This window comes from Lepisosteus oculatus, chromosome 9 (assembly GCF_040954835.1).
Source record: "Lepisosteus oculatus isolate fLepOcu1 chromosome 9, fLepOcu1.hap2, whole genome shotgun sequence".
NCBI classification, from domain to species: domain Eukaryota; kingdom Metazoa; phylum Chordata; class Actinopteri; order Semionotiformes; family Lepisosteidae; genus Lepisosteus; species Lepisosteus oculatus.
This window is the reverse complement of record NC_090704.1, coordinates 9795127-9818183: the sequence shown is the minus strand read 5'-3', so window position 1 is coordinate 9818183 and position 23057 is coordinate 9795127. Positions and strand designations below refer to the sequence as shown.

Here is a 23057-nt window from a genome sequence, read left to right as displayed (position 1 = left end):
ATCATGCGGCGTTGGTTGGCCTAGCTACAGTGTACACGGCATTGCACGAATAGTTTGGTGTACAATATTCTGTTAACAGACATTATTTTTTTTCTGTTAATCAGTGTAAAATATAAAAAGCAATATCCAGGAGTGTTGTTCATTGTAGCAAATTTAAGCATTTTCTTCCTTAATTGTTTTACTTCATAACTTCGGAATATGCCCAGTTAACAAGTTTAGTGATCTGTGTAAGAAGACCTCAGATGTAAATGTATATCCTGTATATACTGTATAGGCTTGCGTTATTATATCATATACTTCGCTGCTTTTTTGTCTGAAGGTTTGAAACACGAGTCAGGTATTTCTGGATTAAATTGTTAATATTTGGCTTAATTTAGTATTTGTCACAAGATATGGAACAGCATATCAAAGAAGCGTAGGTTGAACAATTTTAAGCTATGCATTGTCTGATCATTTCAGTCTGGAGGACTGCAGCATTGCTACTGTATCTTCTTGTTATTCCATGGCTGAATTTTTAATGGCAGTGTAAACAAATATTGTGACTGATTATACACATGTCCACAAATAAGTTGTCCAACTAACTTTTAAGAGATAATATGATAGGAGCCTTTGCTTCCATAATAATTTACTGCTTTTACTGCTTGTGACAGTGAGGCAGTTTTGTCCCAAGTGAAATGTGACACAGAAGCTTTCTAACATACATCTGAAAGTGCTCCCAAGTCTAACCTTGCAACCCTCTGCCCCTGGTTCTTTGGCAGTCAGAAATATTGAATTGTGTAAGATGACTAGAAATTCTGTGATTTGGACTGAAGTAAAATAAGGCAAGTACACTGTTCAGCTTATTTTATTTGTTACCTACACCTGTTTACAAATTTATTTTGAAGATCCATTGATAAAAATGGATAAATATTTGGATACAATTTCCTCCCATGGTTAATAGCTCCCTCAGCAAGCAACAGTATTGAGCCTTTGTTTAAATTAACTGCACTGCCATGCTAGTTTGTATTGATCTTGAATACAGTACCTGTGTTTCATAATGTAATGGTTCCCAATATATACTGTACAGTATATTCCATTTTTACTTGGTATTTCAAAGAAGGAATTTGCTACAGCAAATACTTTTTGAAGTTGAAAGAAAAGAAAAAAGCCAGTTGGTTGCTAATTTAGATTGCCTTAGCATGGATTTTACACAGCTGTTGTCAAAAGTGCTGTTTTGTGTACCTGCAAATAAGTAGTTAATCTTAGAAAAATGTTTCAGAAGCAGGAATGACGAGTGACCAAAAATGGAATATGTGTTGAACTATATGATGTGGAACAAGTGAAATACTCTGCAAAATGGAAAAATAAAGTATTCTTGGAAATTCTTTTTGCGGCTGTACTTCTTAAACATAGTTCTTTTTTAGTTTACTGAACAATCCTCAAGGTTGAGACCTGAGGTACAATAATTACTTTTAAAGAGTTCTTTTGGATTTCTTTATTGCCCCAATATTGGTTTAGTTATTGTTTTTCGAAAGCTTTTCTTGATGTTCTTTACAGACCTTCACATCCGTTTTTTAGGTGTGAGCACATTCTATTTTTTGTGGTTTTTATCTCGGAATACAAATGTTGCTTGTTCGGCAGTTTGCTGCTGTTTTTTTTCCCCCCTGAATTTCCTGTACATCCAGGTAGATGGTTTTTCAGGTTTGCAGTGCAGCTTCCTTATGAACCCAGTTTGGAAAAAAAACTGTCAGACTCACACAAACTAAAAGCAGTGTGGTTTAGAATTGTTAGGAACTGTGGATTTATATTTACTCTTTCCTTTGGTATGTCGAGCAAATGAGACTTTATGCTTTTCTTTCACAGCCCTGCTACAGTAATTGGCAACTGCAGTGCATTTTTTGTGGTGTACTTGACAGGTGAAGAGAATTGACTGATCTCTGTTACTGGTATTGCTAGTTCTGAGGAAACCTATATAAATGTAGAATTTAATTTTGCCCTGTGCTGGGATTATTTTCATTAGCAAACCAAATATTTGATAAACTCAAGATACACTTATTTTGTGGTGAGAGAGTCTGAATCGTCTCAGAGGGAATGACACCATAAATAGACTTTTAAATGCAACAAGAGTGCTTTTTACCTAAGCATGATCGAGGAGTGCTAAAACGGGAATCTTGATCACTTCATTATTTTATACGTTGTTAGTTGTGGGTCTTTAGTTGCGAGGATCTTCAACCAAAAACAAATGAAACCTAAACAAAATTGAGTAGGTTTGTATAGGTGGGCAGAGTTAAATCTGGTGATCTTGTCTTCTGTAAAACATAACAAGATTGTTCTAAACACAGTATACAATAAGAGAAAGCTACAGTGTTTTAGCATGCTCTGTGACAAAAACAGAATTAGAAACTGTGCTCATACTCTTGAAGGCATGGAAAATTGACACTGTGTGTGAGTTTACATTATATTAAATATAGCAATGTCATGAAGCAAATTGGGAAAGTATACATGACGAGAGGTCAGTTTGGCTAACCTCTAAAAGGCAATACAGAGAGACCTACCCACATGCAAATACTCCTGTACACATTGAGGTTATCAGTATGCCTGGCAGTGCAAGGCTACAGCATTGATCAGTGAACAGCTTGGGTGGTTGTGTTAAAGACAGGAGTGCATTTCAAGGTGAAGTGCTGTTGAGTTCTTCAATTAACTAAAGACTAAAAGGAGTGGACATTCATAATATATGAACTTGCTGTGTGAGAACAGTATCATATCATGTTTGTCAGTAAACATGTTAATAGGTGAAATATATTTGTACTGAGTAGTGCCATGCTTTAATCATCGTGACTTTTGCTGAATGCTTTCGCAGTTCTGATAACAGCATTCAACGGGGTGGTAATGCTGAAGTAATACTAAAACTCTCAATTGTGATGGAAATGACAAGAGTTTCTGTTCCTTGATGTGTTTTATACTGTAAACTGTATATGTAGTGCACACTGTATTGTTTTCTTGTGCTAGGTTACATTACTAAGTATATTTGTGCTTGGAAGGGTATAGTATATTGTGCTGGATAAGTGGTTTGCCTTTGCTAAATTGACAACAGCCCTTGGCATAAAATGCTTGACCCTAAATATATGTCCTTATGAGAATGTAGGTAAGACCTCCTGCATGGTAAAGGTAAAAATCTCTAAAAGTGCAAAGAAGCATATTGCGGTACTGCAGAACCAGTGGACACTGATGCATGCACTCTGTGTACAGTGACAGCTCCCAAAAAAATTCTGCAACATCTCCATGCTAGCATTACTCAGGTGTCATGTAGACTTGAACTGCTACCCCTCGTTTTTAAAAGCCCATTTAAAGCTGTGACCCTTAAAAATGTCTTTAGTATCCGTTGAATGAATTAGGCTTTTTTTAGAAAGTAAAAATATTTAAAGTAGTACAGGGAAAAGTGAAGATTTCAATTTCCTTAATCAGAGGAATATCCAACCATTTTCTAACCACATCATCCAATTCAGGGTCACAGGGTAGCTGGAACCTACTCTGGTAAGCAATGGGCGCAAGCAATGGATGGGATCCTTGTGTGTTGCAGGGCACACACAGGCAATGACACAAACACAAATACACAAGGGAGGGCACCAGAGCCACCAGAGAAAACCCAGAGAACACGGGGAGAACATACAAACTTCACACCGGTTACATCCCAGGTCTGAAATTGAACCCAGGGGCCCTGCACGACAGGAGCGCATCACTGTGCCACCCAACAGAGCAGAAGCACGGTTACAATGCTTAGCACTGTATTACAGGGACATTCATTCCTGCTGTCTCCTCTCAATGTGCTGCAAGATTTTTAAAGTCAGTTACTGTGCTGCAGTACTTTAAATGATCTTGTTTAGATTTTTCCTTCTCTTAGGCCTGATATTCTGATTAGACATTAAAATAGGTCATTGGCCCGCTAAGCCTGTTCAGATGGTACGCTTGCAGCTAACAACCTGTATAAGAGCATGTGTAGCTGCAGCATGATGGATGAATTAAAGGACTGACTGGTTGTGGCCAGGCTGTGCTAAAATTGGCACAGGGGTCACTTCTCTGCCTCTCAAGCTGCAAGCTGGTAGTTTATACATTAGACCATATGTTTGAGAACTGGATTCACCAAGGCAACATCATTTGTTTGTGTTTGGTTGTGGTTTTCCAAATATTTGTCCAAGCTGCAGTGTTTGATGTCTGATATGAATGGCCCTTTACCTAAAATTCAAAGTGTTAAATCAGGTTTAGCTTCAGATTTTGATATTGTTGATTTCAGCTCAAAACAAAGGTTTAGAACAGTGGTTCTCAAATGTGGTTTTGGTTGCAATTGCACCCTTAAAGGGAAATAGAGCTCTCTGTTTCAGTTTCAGTTTCTGAGGCTGGTTATTAACTCTCTGTAACAAAATAAATTATTTGACGGTATAGAAAAAAATGGACAAATTTTGAATTGGGCACAAAATCGTGAACTATTAGTTGCCATTTAGTTGCAAACCGCTAGTCTCACCACAGGCAAGAGCAAGTTTTCCCATGAATTGAGACGTGAGGCGGCCCTTCTTGCTCTCTAGTCTGCGTAAGAACTAGTACTGTATAATGAGATTTTTGTGCAGCAGACATTTCGCCGCAGAAATGTTCCAACATGACCTGCATGCAGAGTTAACGAGTAAGTAGTATTTGTTGGCAAAACCATCTCGAAGTCAAGAGCAATATTATAATTAATTATAATTGCTTACACTTATATAGTGCTTTTCCGGACACTGCACTCAAAGCTCTTTACAGGTAATGGGGACTCCCCTCCACCACTACCAATGTGCAGCCTGGATGATGCGACGGCAGCCATAGTGCGCCAGAACGCTCACCACACATCAGCTATCGGTGGGAGGTGAACAGAGTAATGAAGTCAATTCATAGATGGGGATTATTAGGAGGCCGTGACTGGTAAGGGCAATGGGAAATTTGGCCAGGACGCCGGCATTACACCCCTACTCTTTTCGAGAAACGCCTTGGGATTTTTAATGACCACAGAGAGCCAGGACCTCAGTTTTACGTCTCAAACAGAAGGACGGCGCCTTTTTACAGTACAGTAGTTCCCGTCACTATACTGGGGCCTTAGGACCCACATAGACTGCAGGGTGAGCCCCCCCTGCTGGCTCCAATAACACCTCTTCCAGCAGCAACCTTAGTTTTTCCCCGGAGGTCTCCAATCCAGGTTCTGACCAGGCTCACACCAGCTTAGCTTCATCAGGTCGCCAGTTGTGAGTTACAGGTTGATATGGCTGCTGGCACTAAATTACAGAAGCTTATTAGTGCCATAGTGAAAAAAAAACATTTATATGAGACAGTATCCTGGGTATACGAGAAAAATATCTAGTTTGTATGAGAAAATTATTGAGTTTATACGAGAAAAGTATATTTTTTATACGAGAAAATTATTCCGTTTAAACACAATAGTTAATTTGTGAACAATGTTGCCTACTATCTTAATACTGTATATTGCATGTACTGTGAAATAATATTGTCCTGTGCAAAGTAGCATTGACTTTAACAACAGTAGAATATTGTTACACTTTTCTTTTTTGCTTAGCAGAAGGTGCAGCAAAAGATACTTGGTCATTTGAATGAAGCAGATACTAAATAAAAGCGTCTCTGAAAAAAAATGGTTTTGAGTCTAGATACTTAAAAGTGAAGAATTTTAAATGAAATAATTTTATGTTAGATTTGTACCTAATAGCAAGACCTTGTGGTAAATACTATATTATTTACCATTGTGGTCACCACAATGAAGATGTCTGCTGCTCTGGAGTACGTGTGAATACATTTCAAAATAAAATAAAAAATCCTAATTTTACAGGATAAAAGAACTGAAGATTTTTAGTCTTGGACAGAAAAACCACAAGAAGGCCTGCTTCGAGTATTAAAAGGCCACAAAGGTACTGATAAAGTCAGCCCCCTTGGACGTTTTCAAAACCGAAAATGAAATATGGGCCAGAGGATAGAAGTGAAAACTACAGGGAACTGTAAAGTGTAAAATGAAGGCTGTGGAGGTCTGGAACTAACAGACCAGTATTTAAAATAAAATAAGTATTTAAAACACTTCTGAATCCGGTTTACGTGTATGACAAACTAAAAGGTTTTTTTTCCTGGTAGCTGCCCTTTCACATGTACAGAAGGCCATAAACTTTTGTATGTATTTTAAGGATACATGTGCATCAAGTACCCTTAACATGAGCATGTTAAGGTGTTCATGTAAATGCCAAGGGTATTAAATGAGCTGATCATTCATCCAATGTGCTATCGTTTTAGTTACCAAAAACTGCAATTTGGCAAAAATGTTACATGTGGTGACTTATTCCTCCTCATGCAGAAATCCTATATTTTGTATTGTATTGTTAGGAGGTATGTTGTATTTTTAGATTTCAAAAAAATGTTTCACTCAGTATCCCTCCCTCCTTAATGGGCCTAACTATTAACTCAAAGCGAGAATAAAAAAATGCATTTGTTCATTGTTGTGTATAATGTCACATTTTCTCACGAATGTGTTTCCATCCATCGATTTTCCAACCTTTATCCAGTACATGGTTGCAGGGAAGCTGGTGCCTATCCTGGCAAGCAATGGACACAAGGCAGGGTACACCCTGGACTGGATGTCCGTACATCACAGGGCAGACACACACAGATGCAGAAAGAAGACAATTAACCTGCTAGTCTTTGGACTGTAGGAACGTTTGCCCCATGTTTGCATGCGCTTTACCCAGGTTCTATTTTCTTCCACCTTCCATTGACACGCTGGCTTAATTGGCGTCTGTAAATTATCCTTGCATGCTTGTGGGCTCATGTATTAGGCCATGTGATGGACTGACATCTTTTCAAGAATATAATTTATGACCTACTGCTTCTAGGATAGACTCAAATGCTGCAGCTCTTAACAGGAATGTGACTTAAAACTCTGTCACCAGGTCACACAACACTCAGCGAGTATCTGGACACACTCAAACAAGTACAAATCATTCACTTTCCAGACAAAGGTAAATGTTTAATTCAGATACAGTACGGTAAGCATTTGAAATATACTGTATATACATGTATTCGTAATGATAATTGTATTTGAAAAACTATATGTAAGTTCAGCTATTTTCATTAAATCTTATCTATAATAAGGGTTCTTGGACCTGTTTGTCTTTTATATTTTTTGTTGTATACTTAATCTATGCCTACAGTATATGGTAAAAGATTAGCTCTTACACATCTTATATGCTATTTGTGATTTCATTTTTGTCCTCTAAGGAGGTGAGCATGAGGAAGTTAGGTCATACATTAAATAAAGCTTTTACCTGCATAGCCCAGTGTTGTTCATTTATTTGTTAATTTCATAACTGATTTAAATGTGATGAGTAACAATGACTTCTTAGTCACTTTCGGTTTACAATATATGTATAATGCAGTCCAGACGTATTAGGATAGTGAAGTGAATTTAGCAGCTGTAAAAATATTTGATCTTTGGGAAGAAAAACATGACTCGCAAGTCAATTCAGTTTTACCCTCCTGGAGTATATTGACATTATATTATAACTTGGGGTCAATGAGTAGTCAAGGCTGATACATGGACTTTAACTGTATCTATGCAAGATTACAGTTCTTGAGTTCAGCTCAGATTTCAAAAGAAAACCTCTTTACAGTGTTTATCATGTCCAGTTGGTCAATTTAGTTTTGTTCAGACTGGCTGGTTGCCCAGAAGCCTTTTTGAAGGCTTCCTGATACATTTTAAGATTAGAAAGTACTGTAAGTTGTCATAGAAATCACACTGTTCTCACTGCTGCGGTTCAAAAAGTAAAGGAGACTTCCACAGTCACGGACCAACAGTACTCGGTGAGTTCCAGTCAGACCTTTGTGGAGTGTTAACTTATTTTTTTTCTCAATCCTGCGTACATTTATGATATGAAAAAAAAATGTTTATTGCAGACATGCCTAAATAGATGTTTAATGCATGGTCTCAAATGATTATAGAAATGAATCATGAAGTGGGAATTTTAAATACATTAATCTAGGGGGCAGTGGGTTCGATTTCTGGGTTGCTGTCTGAGTTGTGTTTGTATCTTCTGTCAATGCTCATGTGAGTTTCCTTCAGTTGCTCCACTTTCCCCCTCCCCCACCATAAAAACCTACATACTGGTAGGTTTCAGTTGGCATCTGTGAAAACTGGCCTTAGTGTGAGTGTGTGTGTTTGTGTCTGTGTGCGGCACCCGTCCAGGTTGTATCCTTCCTTTATCCCTGTTGCATGCTGGGATAGGCTCCTGCTTCATGGTATCATGGACCAAATGTATAATGATGATAAAACTATGCACTGGGCAAAAATGTTGCACAACTACCTTGCATACAGTAAAGCTTTTCTTTTGTCTAAAAGTAATCTAGGACTTATTTTTACCCTGGAACCAGCCTAAAGATTGTTGGGAGGATGTCTTGTGGCTATCTGTATTTTTTTTTCCACCATGACCTTTCTTGTTTTTAATGACTGGATAGGAAGTACTCAGTAACATGATAGCTGAGTGATTATTAGCTTTCAGTGCTGCTCGGATTTAAAGGGATATACAGTAGCCAACCTTTTTGTTTGGCACCACACCACATTGATAGGAAGTGACATAGTTGTAATTACAGAATTGGAGTCTCGCTTGTTAAAAGTATTCACCCTCACAGATGTGAAACACAGTTTGAATTCAAGAAAAGCACCCTTACTAAATCACATTCTTAGCCAATGATGTTTTTTCACTGCGATATTCTGTTTTGGACGGTGTGGTGGTGCAGTGGTCAGCGTATAGCTGCCTCACAGAGCTAGGGCTAGTGTTCAATGTTAAGTGTTCAGAGTTTTTATGTTTTTCCCATATTCCTGTGGGTTGGCTGATGGGACTACGGTTTCCTTCACAGTCCAAAGACTGGTAGGTGAATTGGCTTCTGGGAAAACTGGCCCTGGTGTGAGTGTTTGCTTGTCTGTGTTTGTGTATGTGTCCTGTTGTGTTCAGGTGTCCTACCTTGTGCAAGTTGATTTGCTCCGGCTTCCCAGTGACCCCGAATTGGATGAAAGAAATGGATGGATGGATATTCTGTGATGTCAGCGAGGCACACTGTAAGGCCCATTGTGGTCAATAACAGAGTATATGAAGAGTGAATTAGGTCTGAAAAAGTTAGACATGGAAGATATTATGGGGTGTTCATTAAATGTATATAATGGAATATCTTTCAGGCTCAGAAATCTTATTACCTATATACTGTAACATTAAAACAGTGTGAGTGCAATAGTAAAACAGGCCTTTTGAATCAGACTAAGCAGTTTTACTGTGACAACAGAAGTATCCAAGTCCCATTACCATGGTGTTAATTGTCATGGTGGTGAGGCTATTGGATGTTTGTCACTAGCGATGTAATTATTCCATTCTAGGATCAGATGTTGGTGTGAGATTAAATCAGCCAAATGTTTGATGCAAGTGTATCAGAATTTAAACTGTGTCAACTATTCCTTCATTGGTCTGTCAGCCTAGCTGTTTGTATCTGGCATTTCCTACCCCAAAACAGGAGTAGAAAAGGATTGTTATGTATTATATTACAATATATTAATAACCTATTAATATACCTATTGCTTGCCTGGATAGCCACCAGTTACCTCACGACCCTGAATTGAAGAAGCGTACCCAGGGTAATACCCTGTAAATTAGTAATGACACAATGGTATAATGGTAATATTTCTGAAGAATCTGTCGCAAACAAGAAACAAATGTTTGAAGCAACAAACTGTTCTCTTCTTTTTTTATCTTCTTGTAGGGAGGGGCTGTTATGGATCCCTTCAATCAGCTGATTCTTGCCATTTCAGTGGCCAGTTTCATCACCTTTCAGCTGTTGTTTCACTATGTCAGCTCCTGGGTGTCCATCCGCATCAGCCCTGGATTTCAAAAGCTGAATGAAAAGCAGAAGATTGAATGGAACTCCAGGTATGATGTGAATACATTTCTCCTCCTTTACGCATGATAGTGAATTTCTGTTTTGACACTATATCAATCCTCTGAAAGTTTCTACAAATAATCAATTAATAGCACCGATAATCAAAATTAATTATAGCATTCACCATTTTAATATACTGTAGGTACACGTATATTCTGAATCCTTGCCAGTATATCAATTTATCAAATATGAATTTTTAATTTGGGCTAGTGCAATGCCTGTTGTGTCTATTTACAGTATATTGATTGTTAAGAACTAATTCAGTATTAATTATGTAGTTCAGGTGGGTAGCTGCGTCAGCATGCGTAGGCTGCAAAAGAACAAGTAATAGGTTTATTCCATGCTGAAAAAAAGAAGAAAGAGAACACAACGTTTCGGCCGTGGAGCCTTCTTCAGGTGTCATTAATACATTAATTATGTATGTCTGTATTTATGTAAATCATCCCCAAAGGTCTGATATCTTTATATTATAGCTGTCGTAACATTGTAAGGTTTGTTTGGTAGGCTGCCCGGAACAAAAATTGCATGGTATTCTAATTTGACTTATGTCGGGTCATCTGCAGTCGTGATAAATGCTTTTACCATTTTTTTAGCTTTACCCATGCCTACTGAAAGCAAACTGCATGCTGTAAATTTAAGCAGTGTTTTAAATGCTGTCAGCATGGTAAGTATTAGCACCAGTTTAGTAGTGTTACCATCGAACCTGAACTAGAGTAGTATTGTATGTATTTGTTTTTTCTTTAATGCTATATTCCTTTTCAACCAGTGCCACTAAAAGTGTTAAAAAATAAAACAGGTAGCAAAGACCCCCACCATACAGTTTTAGAAGACTCCCAGATGTAGAATTCTAGCATTAGTTAACTAGTGGATAAGCAATTGCTGCAGCACTTTAGACAGTAGCGTTATGAGCACAATAGTGTTGCACTTTGTACCTTAATTGCAATATTTAAAAAAATAACTAAATCCATGTCCTTGATTTGCTTGATTTAGCAAACACTTCTCACTGAACAGAGAAAGAAATCTGTAAAAGTATAAAATTGTACTGAATATTATGCAGTGACAATCATATATTTGTGTTATAAGTTTACATAAGCTTAAAGTAGTGGAGATGGACTGTTTTTGTCATAATGGAAAGCAAAATTATTTGAGTTGTTACCAGTTTTGTAAGAGGCTAAAATATTTTAGCCAATGATGACAAAAGAAAACTAGAGTTTAGTTAATGCAAAATATCCCCACAACCCTTTTGGTTATAGCTATGGTATGGATGATAAACAGCTAAAAGAAAAACCAATTTAATGGACAAAACCTAGACAGACCTTGAGAGATTTTGAAAAACTGAACCTGTGTTGGGGTTGTCTATTAATAAAATGGAATTGTCATTGCATGCACTGATACTGCATTTGTGAATCGAGAGTGCATGAAGAAGTATATCTTTGTCATATTTCATTGTGCTTTATAAGCTTTCCTTCATATTTCTCAGTTTTGCAAAAAATAGTTTCTGCGTCCTTATAGCTTCAGTTTAAATGTGATTGCTGCCAGGATTTGGGACTACGAAGTATATAATTGTGAACTGCATACATTTGCATAACAATTCTGTACTGAAGGTGATAATTTTATACTGAAATAACCAGTACAGCTTTTGAGCAGTGATTCAATTCTGAAGTAATACCTGATTCCCAGGTTCTGTGTACTTTAAATACCAATGCACCTCAGTGTTCTCAAATGCTCTCATCACTTACCCACTTGTCTTTGGGCTAAATTAAATCTTTGGTCTGCAGTGCTGGCATTTTTTCCTCCTGATATTCTACTGAAGTGCATGATAGAGTGTGTTTTGATGACTGCTTCCCACACACAGAGATTAGGTTGATAAATGATAAATGGAGCACAAAGAATTCAGATTGACAGGTGATGGTGTTGACAAGGCTGTATTTAGTTGTCTCCTGTGGGGTGTTTAACAAGCATACTCATGAGTATTTAAACTCTTCCTGCAGCTTATCAGTCATGTCTAGGGAGTCATGCAGAGATAAGTGTTGAGTCATTAAGACAGCAGTATTGATTGTTTGTAGATAAGATTTAGACAGAAGAGGAAATGTTTTGAGCCACTTTGATTCTATTATTAGTAATACATTGAATTTCTGTGAATTAATTCCTGCTTACTAGCAACTGACTTACTAACCATTTAAAATCCTGTTAATTTCTTTGAACATTATACATTTTTTGTTCACCTTTGGGTTGCAATACCAGGTATCAGCCCATTGATATTATATTGTACATACTCTTTCTCCTTATATTAGGACAGTGTCGACGCTACATGCACTGGTGGTTGGGATCTTCTGTGTCTATATACTATTCTTTGATGATGCTGTCAATGAAGATCCTGTCTGGTATGAAATATTCTTTTTTATTCTTTGTTAACTGCAAATATTCCTTGTTAAATGGATTCCATCCGTTGTCCAACCCAACAATTGTCTTTATTTGCATGCACAGAAATGGAAAGGTCAGGTTATGCAAGATAGTTTCTAACAACCATGTCCCTTATAATAATAATAATAATTGCTTACACTTATATAGCGTTTTTCTGGACATTCCACTCAAAGCGCTTTGCAGGTAATAGGGACTCCCTTCCACCACCACCAATGTGCAGCATCCACCTGGATGATGCGACGGCAGCCATAGTGTGCCAGAACGCTCACCACACATCAGCTATCAGTGGGGAGGAGAGCAGAGTAATGTAGCCAATTCATAGATGGGGATTATTAGGAGGCCATGATTGGTGAGGGCCAATGGGAAATTTGTCCAGGACGCCGGGGTTACACCCCTACTCTTTTCGAGAAACGCCCTGGGATTTTTAATGACCACAGAGAGTCAGGACCTCGGTTTTATGTCTCATCCGAAGGACGGCGCCTGTTTACAGTATAGTGTCCCCGTCAGTATACTGGGGCATTAGGACCCACATAGACTGCAGGGTGAGCCCCCCCTGCTGGCCCCACTAACACCTCTTCCAGCAGCAACCTTAGTTTTTTCCCAGGAGGTCTCCCATCCAGGTACTGACCAGGCTCACACCTGCTTGGCTTCAGTGGGTTACCAGTTGTGAGTTGCAGGGTGATATGGCTGCTGGCTTATACCAGTTTAAGGAGTAATAAAGAGTCTTGGGTGTGTAGGTATGAGTCATGCAGAAACCTAAGGATGTCCCAGTCATCTCAATCCACCAAGTCTAATCAGTACTCAGCCTTTCTTCAAGCTGAACTGTTGCCACTGTTACAAAATGGCTTAGCCTAGATTTCAGCTATTGAACAGGGGAGATAGAATCCCATCCTTCTTTTTCACACATTCTTTATAAAAAACATAGTTCTCTCAGAGCCTGTAATGGAAATACACACATTCTTGTGATACAAAAAGTAATGTAGTGGCTTTTGTGTTTAGAGTGCAGTTAATTCATGAAAGATATATTACATATATTGTAATTTATTTATTAGTATAATGGAAAGTGAGGTGAAATTCTGCTAATTGTAATTCAGAATATTCTGTTTCAGACATAGAAGTAGATTTGAAGTGCGATTTGATGTGTTTTGTCTAGCAGAATAGTCCTTACTTTTATCCTTTTTTAACAACAGGGGAGATCCTACACTGGTGAAACTAAATGTTGGCATAACCACTGGCTACCTCATATCAGGTTAGTGTTCACATCTACATTGATATGCATTCCCACCTGCTAGCCACTGTGTCTGCCTCACCGGGCCTATTCAAGGGCAAAGCTGGAATCAGCTCATTACAGTGTTTTAGCCTAAGCAGATGCCTGATTATGTAAACAGAAATATCACCGACAGGATGTAAAACATGTATATGGGTTTTTGTTCCAGCAGTTTGAGGATGGAAAAGATTAAAGTTTAAAAAAAAAATCTATCACAAAGAATTTCTTAATGGCTTATTTACCAAGGCCTGCTTCTCCTCTTTCGGTATTGCATGTTTCGCATTGTTTCAAATGAAATATTTGAAACAAATAGGAATTTTAAAACTTTATGTGTATTTTTTCCATGATATTATACAGATTTAATAGTACTGAACACAAGGGAGTACACAACCACATTATAAATATTTGATTGGTTTGTTTTATATTCCTACCAAATCATACAGATGAGGAGCAGGATGTTGCCTAAATAATAGAAATGTCTTCTCACAGTTTTCTTGTTTCTTTTCCAGATTTGCTGCTCATATTTTACTATTGGAAGGCTATAGGGGACAAGTTTTTTGTAGTTCATCACATGGCAGCGTTGTATGCTTACTACTATGTACTGGTGAGTTCCCTATTGTCCAATAGCAGAACGAGCAGGCAAGATGGGAAAAAGACAACCAAGAGTGAACAGTTATATAGCCTAGAAAGTGTCAAGCCAGTAGACAGGAACCCATGTGCCTGTATTGACTGAAATGGTATCTTCTGTAAAAGGAAACATAACATAAATGTTTTCTTGCTCTATATGCATACTGCATTGTTAGTGTAAGTGTTTAAAGGAGTGCATGTACAGTATATAGATGTGATCTGGTAACTGGAACTACCAGTTGTATCTTCATTTCTTGGTTTACTCTCTGCCAGTTTTGTGCCACTTCCTCAGTCAGCTAGTGACTTTATATTTGCTCCTACTGACAGCATGTGTCACTATATTGATTTAATGTTTTAACAATCTGAATGATGCTCATGCAAAAGTAGTGATGACAAAGGGGAAGTCCATGTATGCCAGGATTTTTTCCAATTCCTAGGATGATTTTAAAGAAGTTACAAAAGTTATAAGGGGTTCCAATAATTAATTTAAGCAATTTCAAATGAATATTAGTATTTAAAATATCTGGCTGAGGAACATTTAGTTTGTTTATGTAGTATGTTGTAGAATATGTCAGAAATATTCTATTGTAATTGTTCAAATTAAAAATGTACATCCATTTAAATTTGTAGATTTTAATTATAGTTTTATTATTTCTTTATTGGAGATGAACATGTACTCTTTTACTGTAGAGTTGGATTCAGAAGAACATATTAAAATCTGTTCTCATGTCTAGATACTCTTTTGACAAATAAAACTAAGCTGCTAAGCTCTTATTTAAAGTCTTGATTTCAATTATTTGAACCCTTGTTTTAGACTAGATAGAAAGCACTATAAATCCTCTTTAAACTTGTGCATGCTTCTGTAGAAGCTACTACAGTTAACTTAGTGTGAATCAAGCTGCTGTTCACTCTTGGTTCTTACAGTCTGTAACCCTCGAGGTCGCCAAGTTCTGTAACAATGATGGTATTTTTTGCATGGAATGCTTAATAACTACGATATGAAAGGTTACTCAGTGGGATGAAAGCCCTTCTTGCTCCTATTTCACTGGACCTACAACAAAAGCCTGTGCATGCCTTTATACTGGGGTTCCCAGGGTTTTGTGGAATGCTTGTTTGCATGCTTATACTTTGTGCCAGAGCTGAATTTTACTCCCTTTTTATAAGGGTTTAGTCACTTGATGTTATATTATCTAGTTTTCCCTTTGTAATAATTGATGTTAAACTTATTTATAGGAAAAAATCACCTGCTGTTTATCAGAGCTGCTGTGGTTTTAATTCTCCATCTAGTGCATTGTCCTTGTCTATTACGTCAAAAAATCTTACAAAAAAACAGTTGTCATCAAAGGACATCTAATGCATTGTAATGTGTCTAATGTTTTTAAAGGTCACAAAGATTAAGAAACCGTAAAAATACCAATTACAGAGCCCATTTACTCCACAATCTAAACAATTGAAAGTAAATTAGGCAACTGTTAAAAGATGTTCAGCTCTTTGGCACAAGTTGTATGTTTTTTAACAACTTGCTTTAAAAATTGTCTTTTGTAAAAGCAGCTGGTGTGATAAATGCTGCAAAATGCAAAAAGAAACCAACTGTTTACTGCTTTAACATTTTAATCCACAGTAAAATCTGCAATATTTCTTCTAATCTTTCATTTCACTTTGCGTAAACATGTTGACGTTCATTTAAATTCTGACATGCTAAGCAGAAATCATGAAAGCTGAGACCCTAGGAGTTAGACCATACTGTCACTGGACTCTTTCAGTGCTGCCAAATTGATGCATCAACATGGGGTGACAGAAACTATAGAACAGAGGGCAATTTGTTAATGTCACTTGCAAACTACTTAGGTTGTGCTCTAGGTGTTGTAAAATGTTCAGCATTGATAGGAAGCCACATTGCTTTTCCTTAAAAATAAAGCCCTTTCAATCATTATTAGAGTGGATTCAGTGCATGTGGTAGATTCACAGATGAAAGGTTTGAAAGGTAAAAAGGTAATCACCACCTGCAGCAATCCTTTAAAGTTTTTTAAGTTATGTATAATAAATATATCTTTAAATTAAACTTTGCTTATGTTTCTGATTATTTGCAAAAAGCCATATCTTAGCTATCCACTGAAGTAATAGTTTCAAATCTGCCTTATCCTGACTAAAGTAGCATTTAATTACCCTAGAAATATTGTAAGATTGCATTAAAAAAGTTTGGTTTGTAACATTTTAACATTTGACTACTTAACTTGGCATTTTGTAAAATGCATGCAAATTCTGAAAGTGTAAGGTGTATTTATTTATCTTGTGATTTTTATAACATTGATATTTTAATTCAGGACAGGTTGCCACCAAAATAAATTTTAGCGCCCTTTATCCTGAGACCTTCTTACTTTTCCTACAAGTTTGTGACATGGAGAGCAATGTGCAAAACTGTTTTTTTTTCTTCAATTAATGTTATGAACATACCTTTTTTAAATAAAAAAAAAACATTCACAAAATTATTTAAACATTAAAAGTCAGAAGACTATATCCCCCCTCCCCACACACACACACACACCCCCCAGGAAGTGTGTGAAGTGTTCGTGGTTCATAACTGACCTGAAGCAAAACCTTGGCTGTTATTACAATAATTGTCAGGGTCCTTGATATTGTAAGGATATTCATAAGTTCTTTATTTGGTAACCAGAGGAAAGCAATGAATAGTCCTGACAAATGTTGTTCATTTGATATACAGTACCGTGTAGTTTAGGGTGCATGTCAAACCTCTTAAGTGTTGGTGTTGCTGCTTTTTTGCTGCCACTTGTAGTTGCACTTTCTCTCTATTGATTAGCTTTTTCTGTCCTTACCTAACATGTCTGATCAATTACTTCAGTCCCACGTCTCTTACCAGCAAATTGTACATGCAAAAACTACCAAAAAAACAGTTGACATTTAAATAAGCACGCAATAGTCGACCTACTGTAGATGAAACCCATTCCTGTCTTGTCTGCAGTTAGTGCTGTTGCTGTACGCTGATCAGGTACATTGCCCAGTAACAGTATGGACTTACCAGTATGTAGAGGTACTAGCATGCAATGCTAGAAGATTTGTCTTTGCCTTAAAAATAACTTTTTTGCTTCCAAAGCTCAGTAAGTATGCTGTAACGTTTCCATTGCAGGGTCTTCTAGGTAAGTGTGTGCTATTATTTAATGCTGAATTAACTTGAACGTGCATTAAATTGTATATGTTTTGGCAACGTCTGCTTTGTGAGTTACAGTAACATATGAAATAGTTAACTACAATGTTGTATTTCACTCACCTTCCACCAAATATGCATAGTTATGTTTGTACATTAGCTTTATTTTCGTCTTTAGAAAGGTATCTTGCAAGCTGTCTTTCTAAAAGGCTTTCAGATTTGTAGAGAACTTGGAATGGTCATAAAGCTGTGGCCTGGATTAAGTCAGAATTCTGCAAATCTACAAATTACAAAGTGCTGACTTGATTGGACAAGATATCAGATTTAGATGGGCTGGGAAGCAAACAAAATTGTCCTCAAAGCACCTGACTTGTAATTTGCAGATAGCAGGTGAGTGAATGTTTTCATAAATTGGAATCTAAATCTCAATCAGCGGTGTTCAGCGTGCGGTCATAAAATAAAAGATCCACTAAGAGCAGTGACGGAGATACTCATGTGCCATAGCTAAAGACTGATCCCTTTCCCTAGAGCTGAATGTTTAATTTCACCGTTGTAAAATCACAATTTCAGCTAAGCATATGAATTGCTTTCTTTCTCTTAAGAATGCAGGTAATCCAAGCAGTGAGTCTTTTGAAAATTTGTCATCTCAACGAAGTATGATTTTAGTGTTAGGGTGTGTTCTATGCCCGGCATGCTCAATGCCTCAGCAAGTGCCTAAATTAAGTAACAAGTAGTATTCGATTGCAAAGTAGTTGAATACAAGTTCTGCCTGTTACTGTGTCTCCATAAGAGAAATAAAATAAAGCATGTAATAAAAAAATCATTTGAGACCTTGACACGTTATACACAATCTAACATTATACCTCAGCCCTGATGGACTGAGTCACGTGGATTTATTGACACATCCACTAGCTGCTGAGTACAAATGTTTCCTTTTGTAAAAGGAAGTGGCCTCTTGCAGACAACAACTTTTTATCCACTTTTGAATTTTTTTAACCTGGCAGGCAGGCTAAAGATTTGATTTAGTCCAGGTGTCACGATTATAGTCTCCCCTCCTTAAGGGTGCTCCAGCCCTTTCACTAAGGACTTTATTCTATGCACCTGCTCCCTATTCCAAGCCCACCTTAAAAGCCAGGCGCTGACGCTGTTCTGGGCTCTGCAACTGATTTCCTTATCGTGAGAGTCCGGGACCTAGAAGCGCCTGGTCCAGTTAAGGTTTTAACCTCTGTTCCCGTTCCTGTTCCCCGTCCACCGGTTCTGACCCGGCCTTCGTGGTTTTTAATTCTTGTTCTGATGGATCTTCTGGTTTTGGACTTACACTTGTGTTTTGGATATTCCCAAAGGACTACTCTCTCGGATTGTTCGCCTCGGCCACACCTACCCCGTCCACCAGCGCACCTTGGACACGCCCCCCTGTCTTCTGCCCCGTATTCCTGCATGACATTTCCCTAGTGTTACCCCACTCCGTCGGATTGTGTCGTCCGCATAGGGTCCGGAAAGAACTGTTCGTTACAGAATGCAGAGCCAGCACCTGGACCCTGTGGACGGCACCCTGGCAGCCTGATTCCATCGTTTTTTTTTTCTCCCCTTTTTTTTTCTTAGGGTTTCGAAGCCGCCCTGAAAAGGAGGGGCGTACTGTCACGATTATAGTCTCCCCTCCTTAAGGGTGCTCCAGCCCTTTCACTAAGGACTTTATTCTATGCACCTGCTCCCTATTCCCAGCCCACCTTAAAAGCCAGGCGCTGACACTCTTCCGGGCTCTGCTCTGATTTCCATATCGTGCGAGTCCGGGACCTGGAAGCGCCTGGTCCCGTTAAGGTTTTAACCTCTGTTCCCGTTCCTGTTCCCTGTCCGCCGGTTCCGACCCGGCCTTCGTGGTTTTTAATCCTTCTTCTGATGGATCTCCTGGTTTTGGACTTACTCGTGTGTTTTGGATACTCTAAGGACTACTCTCTTGGATTGTTCGCCTCGGCCACACCTCCCCCGTGCACCAGCGCACCTTGGACACGCCCTCCTGTCTTCAGCCCCGTTTTCCTGCATGACGTTTCCCCAGTGTTTCCCCACTCCGTCGGACTGTGTCGTCCGCATAGGGTCTGGAAAGAACTGTTCTTTGGCAAACCAAAAATATGATGCATAAATTTCCCTTCCTGTCATTTTAGTGCACAAAACCCACGTTTTATTTTATTCTTTCAGATTCACAGCTCTGTGATCATCTTTTTATTTAATGAGAATCCAAATTAAAACCCATTAATTTTCCAAATGCAGTGATACATAAACATTACATTAACATCGTGCATAATATTTTTGGGGCTTATTGTCTAATAGAAAGCAGGTGACTCATAGAATATAAGCAAACTGTGTGTTTTTCCATAATTAACTGTTATAGCCTTGTGCTTTGTAAGCACAATCAATAGCTAATGCAAACATTTCCAATGGTTATGCAACTGAAGTCACTTACGCAGGCAGCAGTTGTCCAGTCCAGCAGTGCTGAATGGCCTGATTCAGTCCATAATTCACTTTTTTAATCCTCTTGAGAAACTGAGGAGAGTAGGATACCGGTTATTATATTAGATATTATAGCTGTTCTTCTCTTGCTGTAATGGATATTAATGTTGAAATTGACATCTGTTTAAAAAAATACATCCTACAAGGAATAATAATTGAAATTTGGTACCAAAGGAGGATCGGCTTCTTATGCTATAATAGTCGCTTGCATCGCATGTGTTCTAAAACTCTGAACCTTTAAACCGTCTTTTTTTTGCCAGCATTTTATATCATAGCCATCAGTGAATGCGGTATTGCACAGTCATCTTCTGGATGTAATATATTTTAAGCCTACCTGAGAATGATGGGTTGATACAGATTGTAAAGCAGTTTGTGCAATTTCTAGTTCATGATCTCTTTTTTACCTTCTTTTAGGGCCAAGGATTGTTGCCTTATTTTGCTAACTTCCGTCTGCTTGCAGAGTTTTCCACTCCCTGTGTGAATCAGCGGTATGTACTGTACAAGTTTCAGGTAGAATACCATCAAGACACGTACCTGTGGGTCTTGCATACAATCAGGAAACTTTTAGAAAACCAGCGAGGGTTTGCAAAAAGCTAAACATGTTTTAGATTCCGTCCTTTAAACAGCCCATGCTCCCAAGTATTGACGTTTTCTTATTAAAACTTTACAAATGGTCACGGGGAGTGTTCTTTTCTTTAAAACTATTACAATCCATCAGACATCTTTTATTAATTCTACAAAAAATGTATGTGCATTTTTATAATCTGACAAAAATATGTAGGATGACTTGACTCTTGACTGTTCTTTGTGCGGTTATTGTTTAGTTATGTAGGAGGACAATCCATAGCTTTTAAGGCTTTCAAATTCTATGTGTGTGATAAGAAATATATACTGGTACTGTATATATGGCAGTGCAGCTTGTACTAACTACTGGACTACTCCATCACAACTGACTGAAGGCATTTTCAGTAACATGGCCATACACTTGCATCCTTTGTGAAAACCTTTTGACTGTCCAGATTGGTTCACTACACCCATTATAAATGTGTGTCTTGATTCAATTTTTGGTCTGGCTTTATTTTTGAAAATAGAACAAAAATAGATATCTTAGTGTTCACGGCGTATCGGCATGCTTTTTATTATTATTGTTACTGTGTTTTTCAGCTGGTTCTTTGAAATATTAGGTTATCCCAAATCTTCCAGTCCCAACATAGCCAATGGAATCATGATGGCAGTAATATTTTTCCTGGTGAGGATTGCTGTCATGCCAGTCTACTATGGAAGAATGTACTCCATCTATGGAACAGAAGCCTTCTACAGGCTGTCATTCGGAGGACGAAGTGCTTGGATTTGCTCCAGCATCTGTCTCGATGTTATGAATGTGATGTGGATGCACAAGATTGCCCGTGGATGTTACAAGGTTCTACGTTCCAGTAGGAAGCTCAAGGTGGAAATACAGGAAAATGGAAAGATTGACTAACCTAAAAGAAGCAATGTGATTGTGCACAGCAAGCACATCTTTAGACTTATGGAAGAACAACACTTCTCTGTGCTGGACAACATGGGCTTGTCCTTTTCTGCAAACTCAACTTTTGGATTACTGATTGTGAATATCAGGTCAATTTAGTCATTTCCTAGACGTTACATAATTCACTATGGCGAGAAAAAAACTTTCCTTGATGCGCCATGCATCCTTGAAAATGTTTGGATACAAGGGAAATGGCAGAGACTTACCGGTAGCAATACGTTATCTGTCACAATTTAATTTGAGGTTGGAAAAGATTAATTATATTTCATCAAACTGAGGGAGGCCTCAAGTTTTGACTAGGGATAAATTACAACATTATACACCAGATGCAAAAAATGTTATATTCAGACCGTTTATTTAAAAAAAGGGAGGACAGTGGTAATTTTCATCAAAAGCTCGTTCTGAAGGGTGCGTCACGGGCAAACCTGAGCTTTAGCCAAATACTTAAAAAGTAGTATCCCGTGTCTTTTGAGGGTTGTTTTATTCTGCACTGAACTTTATATAGGATGAACACTGGACAGCGAAGATGTGATGGATCTATGAAACTTAAATGTTTCCACAGCCGTTTATACAAAACAAGTTATGCTCAATGTGTAGAACACAGCCTATCCAGTGCACTTCAAGAACATTGTCCGTGCATCACTAAAAGACAATGCCAGACAACACAATCAATTTGTGTAGTGCAATAAGATAAGATACACAAAGGACATGTCTTTGGTAATACATTGCTCTAGAGACACTGTGACCAAGAGCATGAATTTGTATAAGGGGAAAAAAATGAAATGCTCTGACTTGCAGATGCACTATGCCAGGTATGTTTAAGAGAAAATAGTGTTTATCAGAATTTGTGGTCCAGAAACAACAATTAATCATTTTTCCAGATCTGAACTTTAAGTTATATACGGTATTTATTGTTGTTTCTTTTGTTTATTGTACCATAAAAGAGGATACAAGTGCACTTATGCCTGGCACACAGCTGCTTTAGAAGTTACAGACCATAATCCGTTAAAAGCCGAGAAGACTGTATAACATTTGCTTGCATTTGCATCCTAGATATTTAAATATATGCATTCAGAAAGCTGGCTGTTGGAATGTTTGAAAAATAAGAGCACTTAGTGGGGATGAAACAGCTACTAATGGAATATTCATTGAAAAATAATACAACATTCTTGTAAAAGTTGTGTACATAGACCATCAGCGCTGATATGGTGAATGCTGAAAGCGGTGTTTTAACTATGCTTCGTTCATAATATTAACAGTTTCCATACTTGTGCAGAGAGAGGCATGCTGCAATTTACTTTTCATTTGCATATTAAATGGATAGAATTTCACTGCGATTTCAAAACGCTTATTTAAAGCATTGTTAAATACCATCATCCCAATGATGTGTTTTCTAACAAAATTGAAGATTGCGAAGACAAAAATGAAGGTAACAATTTTAAAATGATTTTAAAAAAATTCCCTGCCAGTCAAAACAAATGCACGCACAGGACCTTGGACAAAGTAGTGTATGCAGGGTCCTTTGTATCAGATACCTCATTTATAATAAATCTTATAAATCTTGA

General features: G+C 37.8%; 1 protein-coding gene across 2 annotated transcripts in view; it reads left to right on the top strand.

Moving 5' to 3' along the window:
* Positions 1 to 23057, top strand: part of tlcd4a (TLC domain containing 4a) — a 23228-nt gene extending 171 nt beyond the window's left edge. Inside the window, exons 1-7 of one of the 2 annotated variants that reach the window (XM_015355564.2) lie at positions 7837 to 7857; positions 9802 to 9968; positions 12273 to 12362; positions 13593 to 13651; positions 14179 to 14273; positions 20379 to 20452; positions 21129 to 23057. In XM_015355564.2, coding sequence (XP_015211050.1) covers positions 9814 to 9968; positions 12273 to 12362; positions 13593 to 13651; positions 14179 to 14273; positions 20379 to 20452; positions 21129 to 21444 — 789 coding nt within the window. In that variant the 5' untranslated portion in view covers positions 7837 to 7857; positions 9802 to 9813 and the 3' untranslated portion in view covers positions 21445 to 23057. Of the gene's footprint in view, positions 1 to 7836; positions 7858 to 9801; positions 9969 to 12272; positions 12363 to 13592; positions 13652 to 14178; positions 14274 to 20378; positions 20453 to 21128 lie in introns of those variants that run through there. The other variant, XM_006634882.3, reaches the window with a different exon arrangement.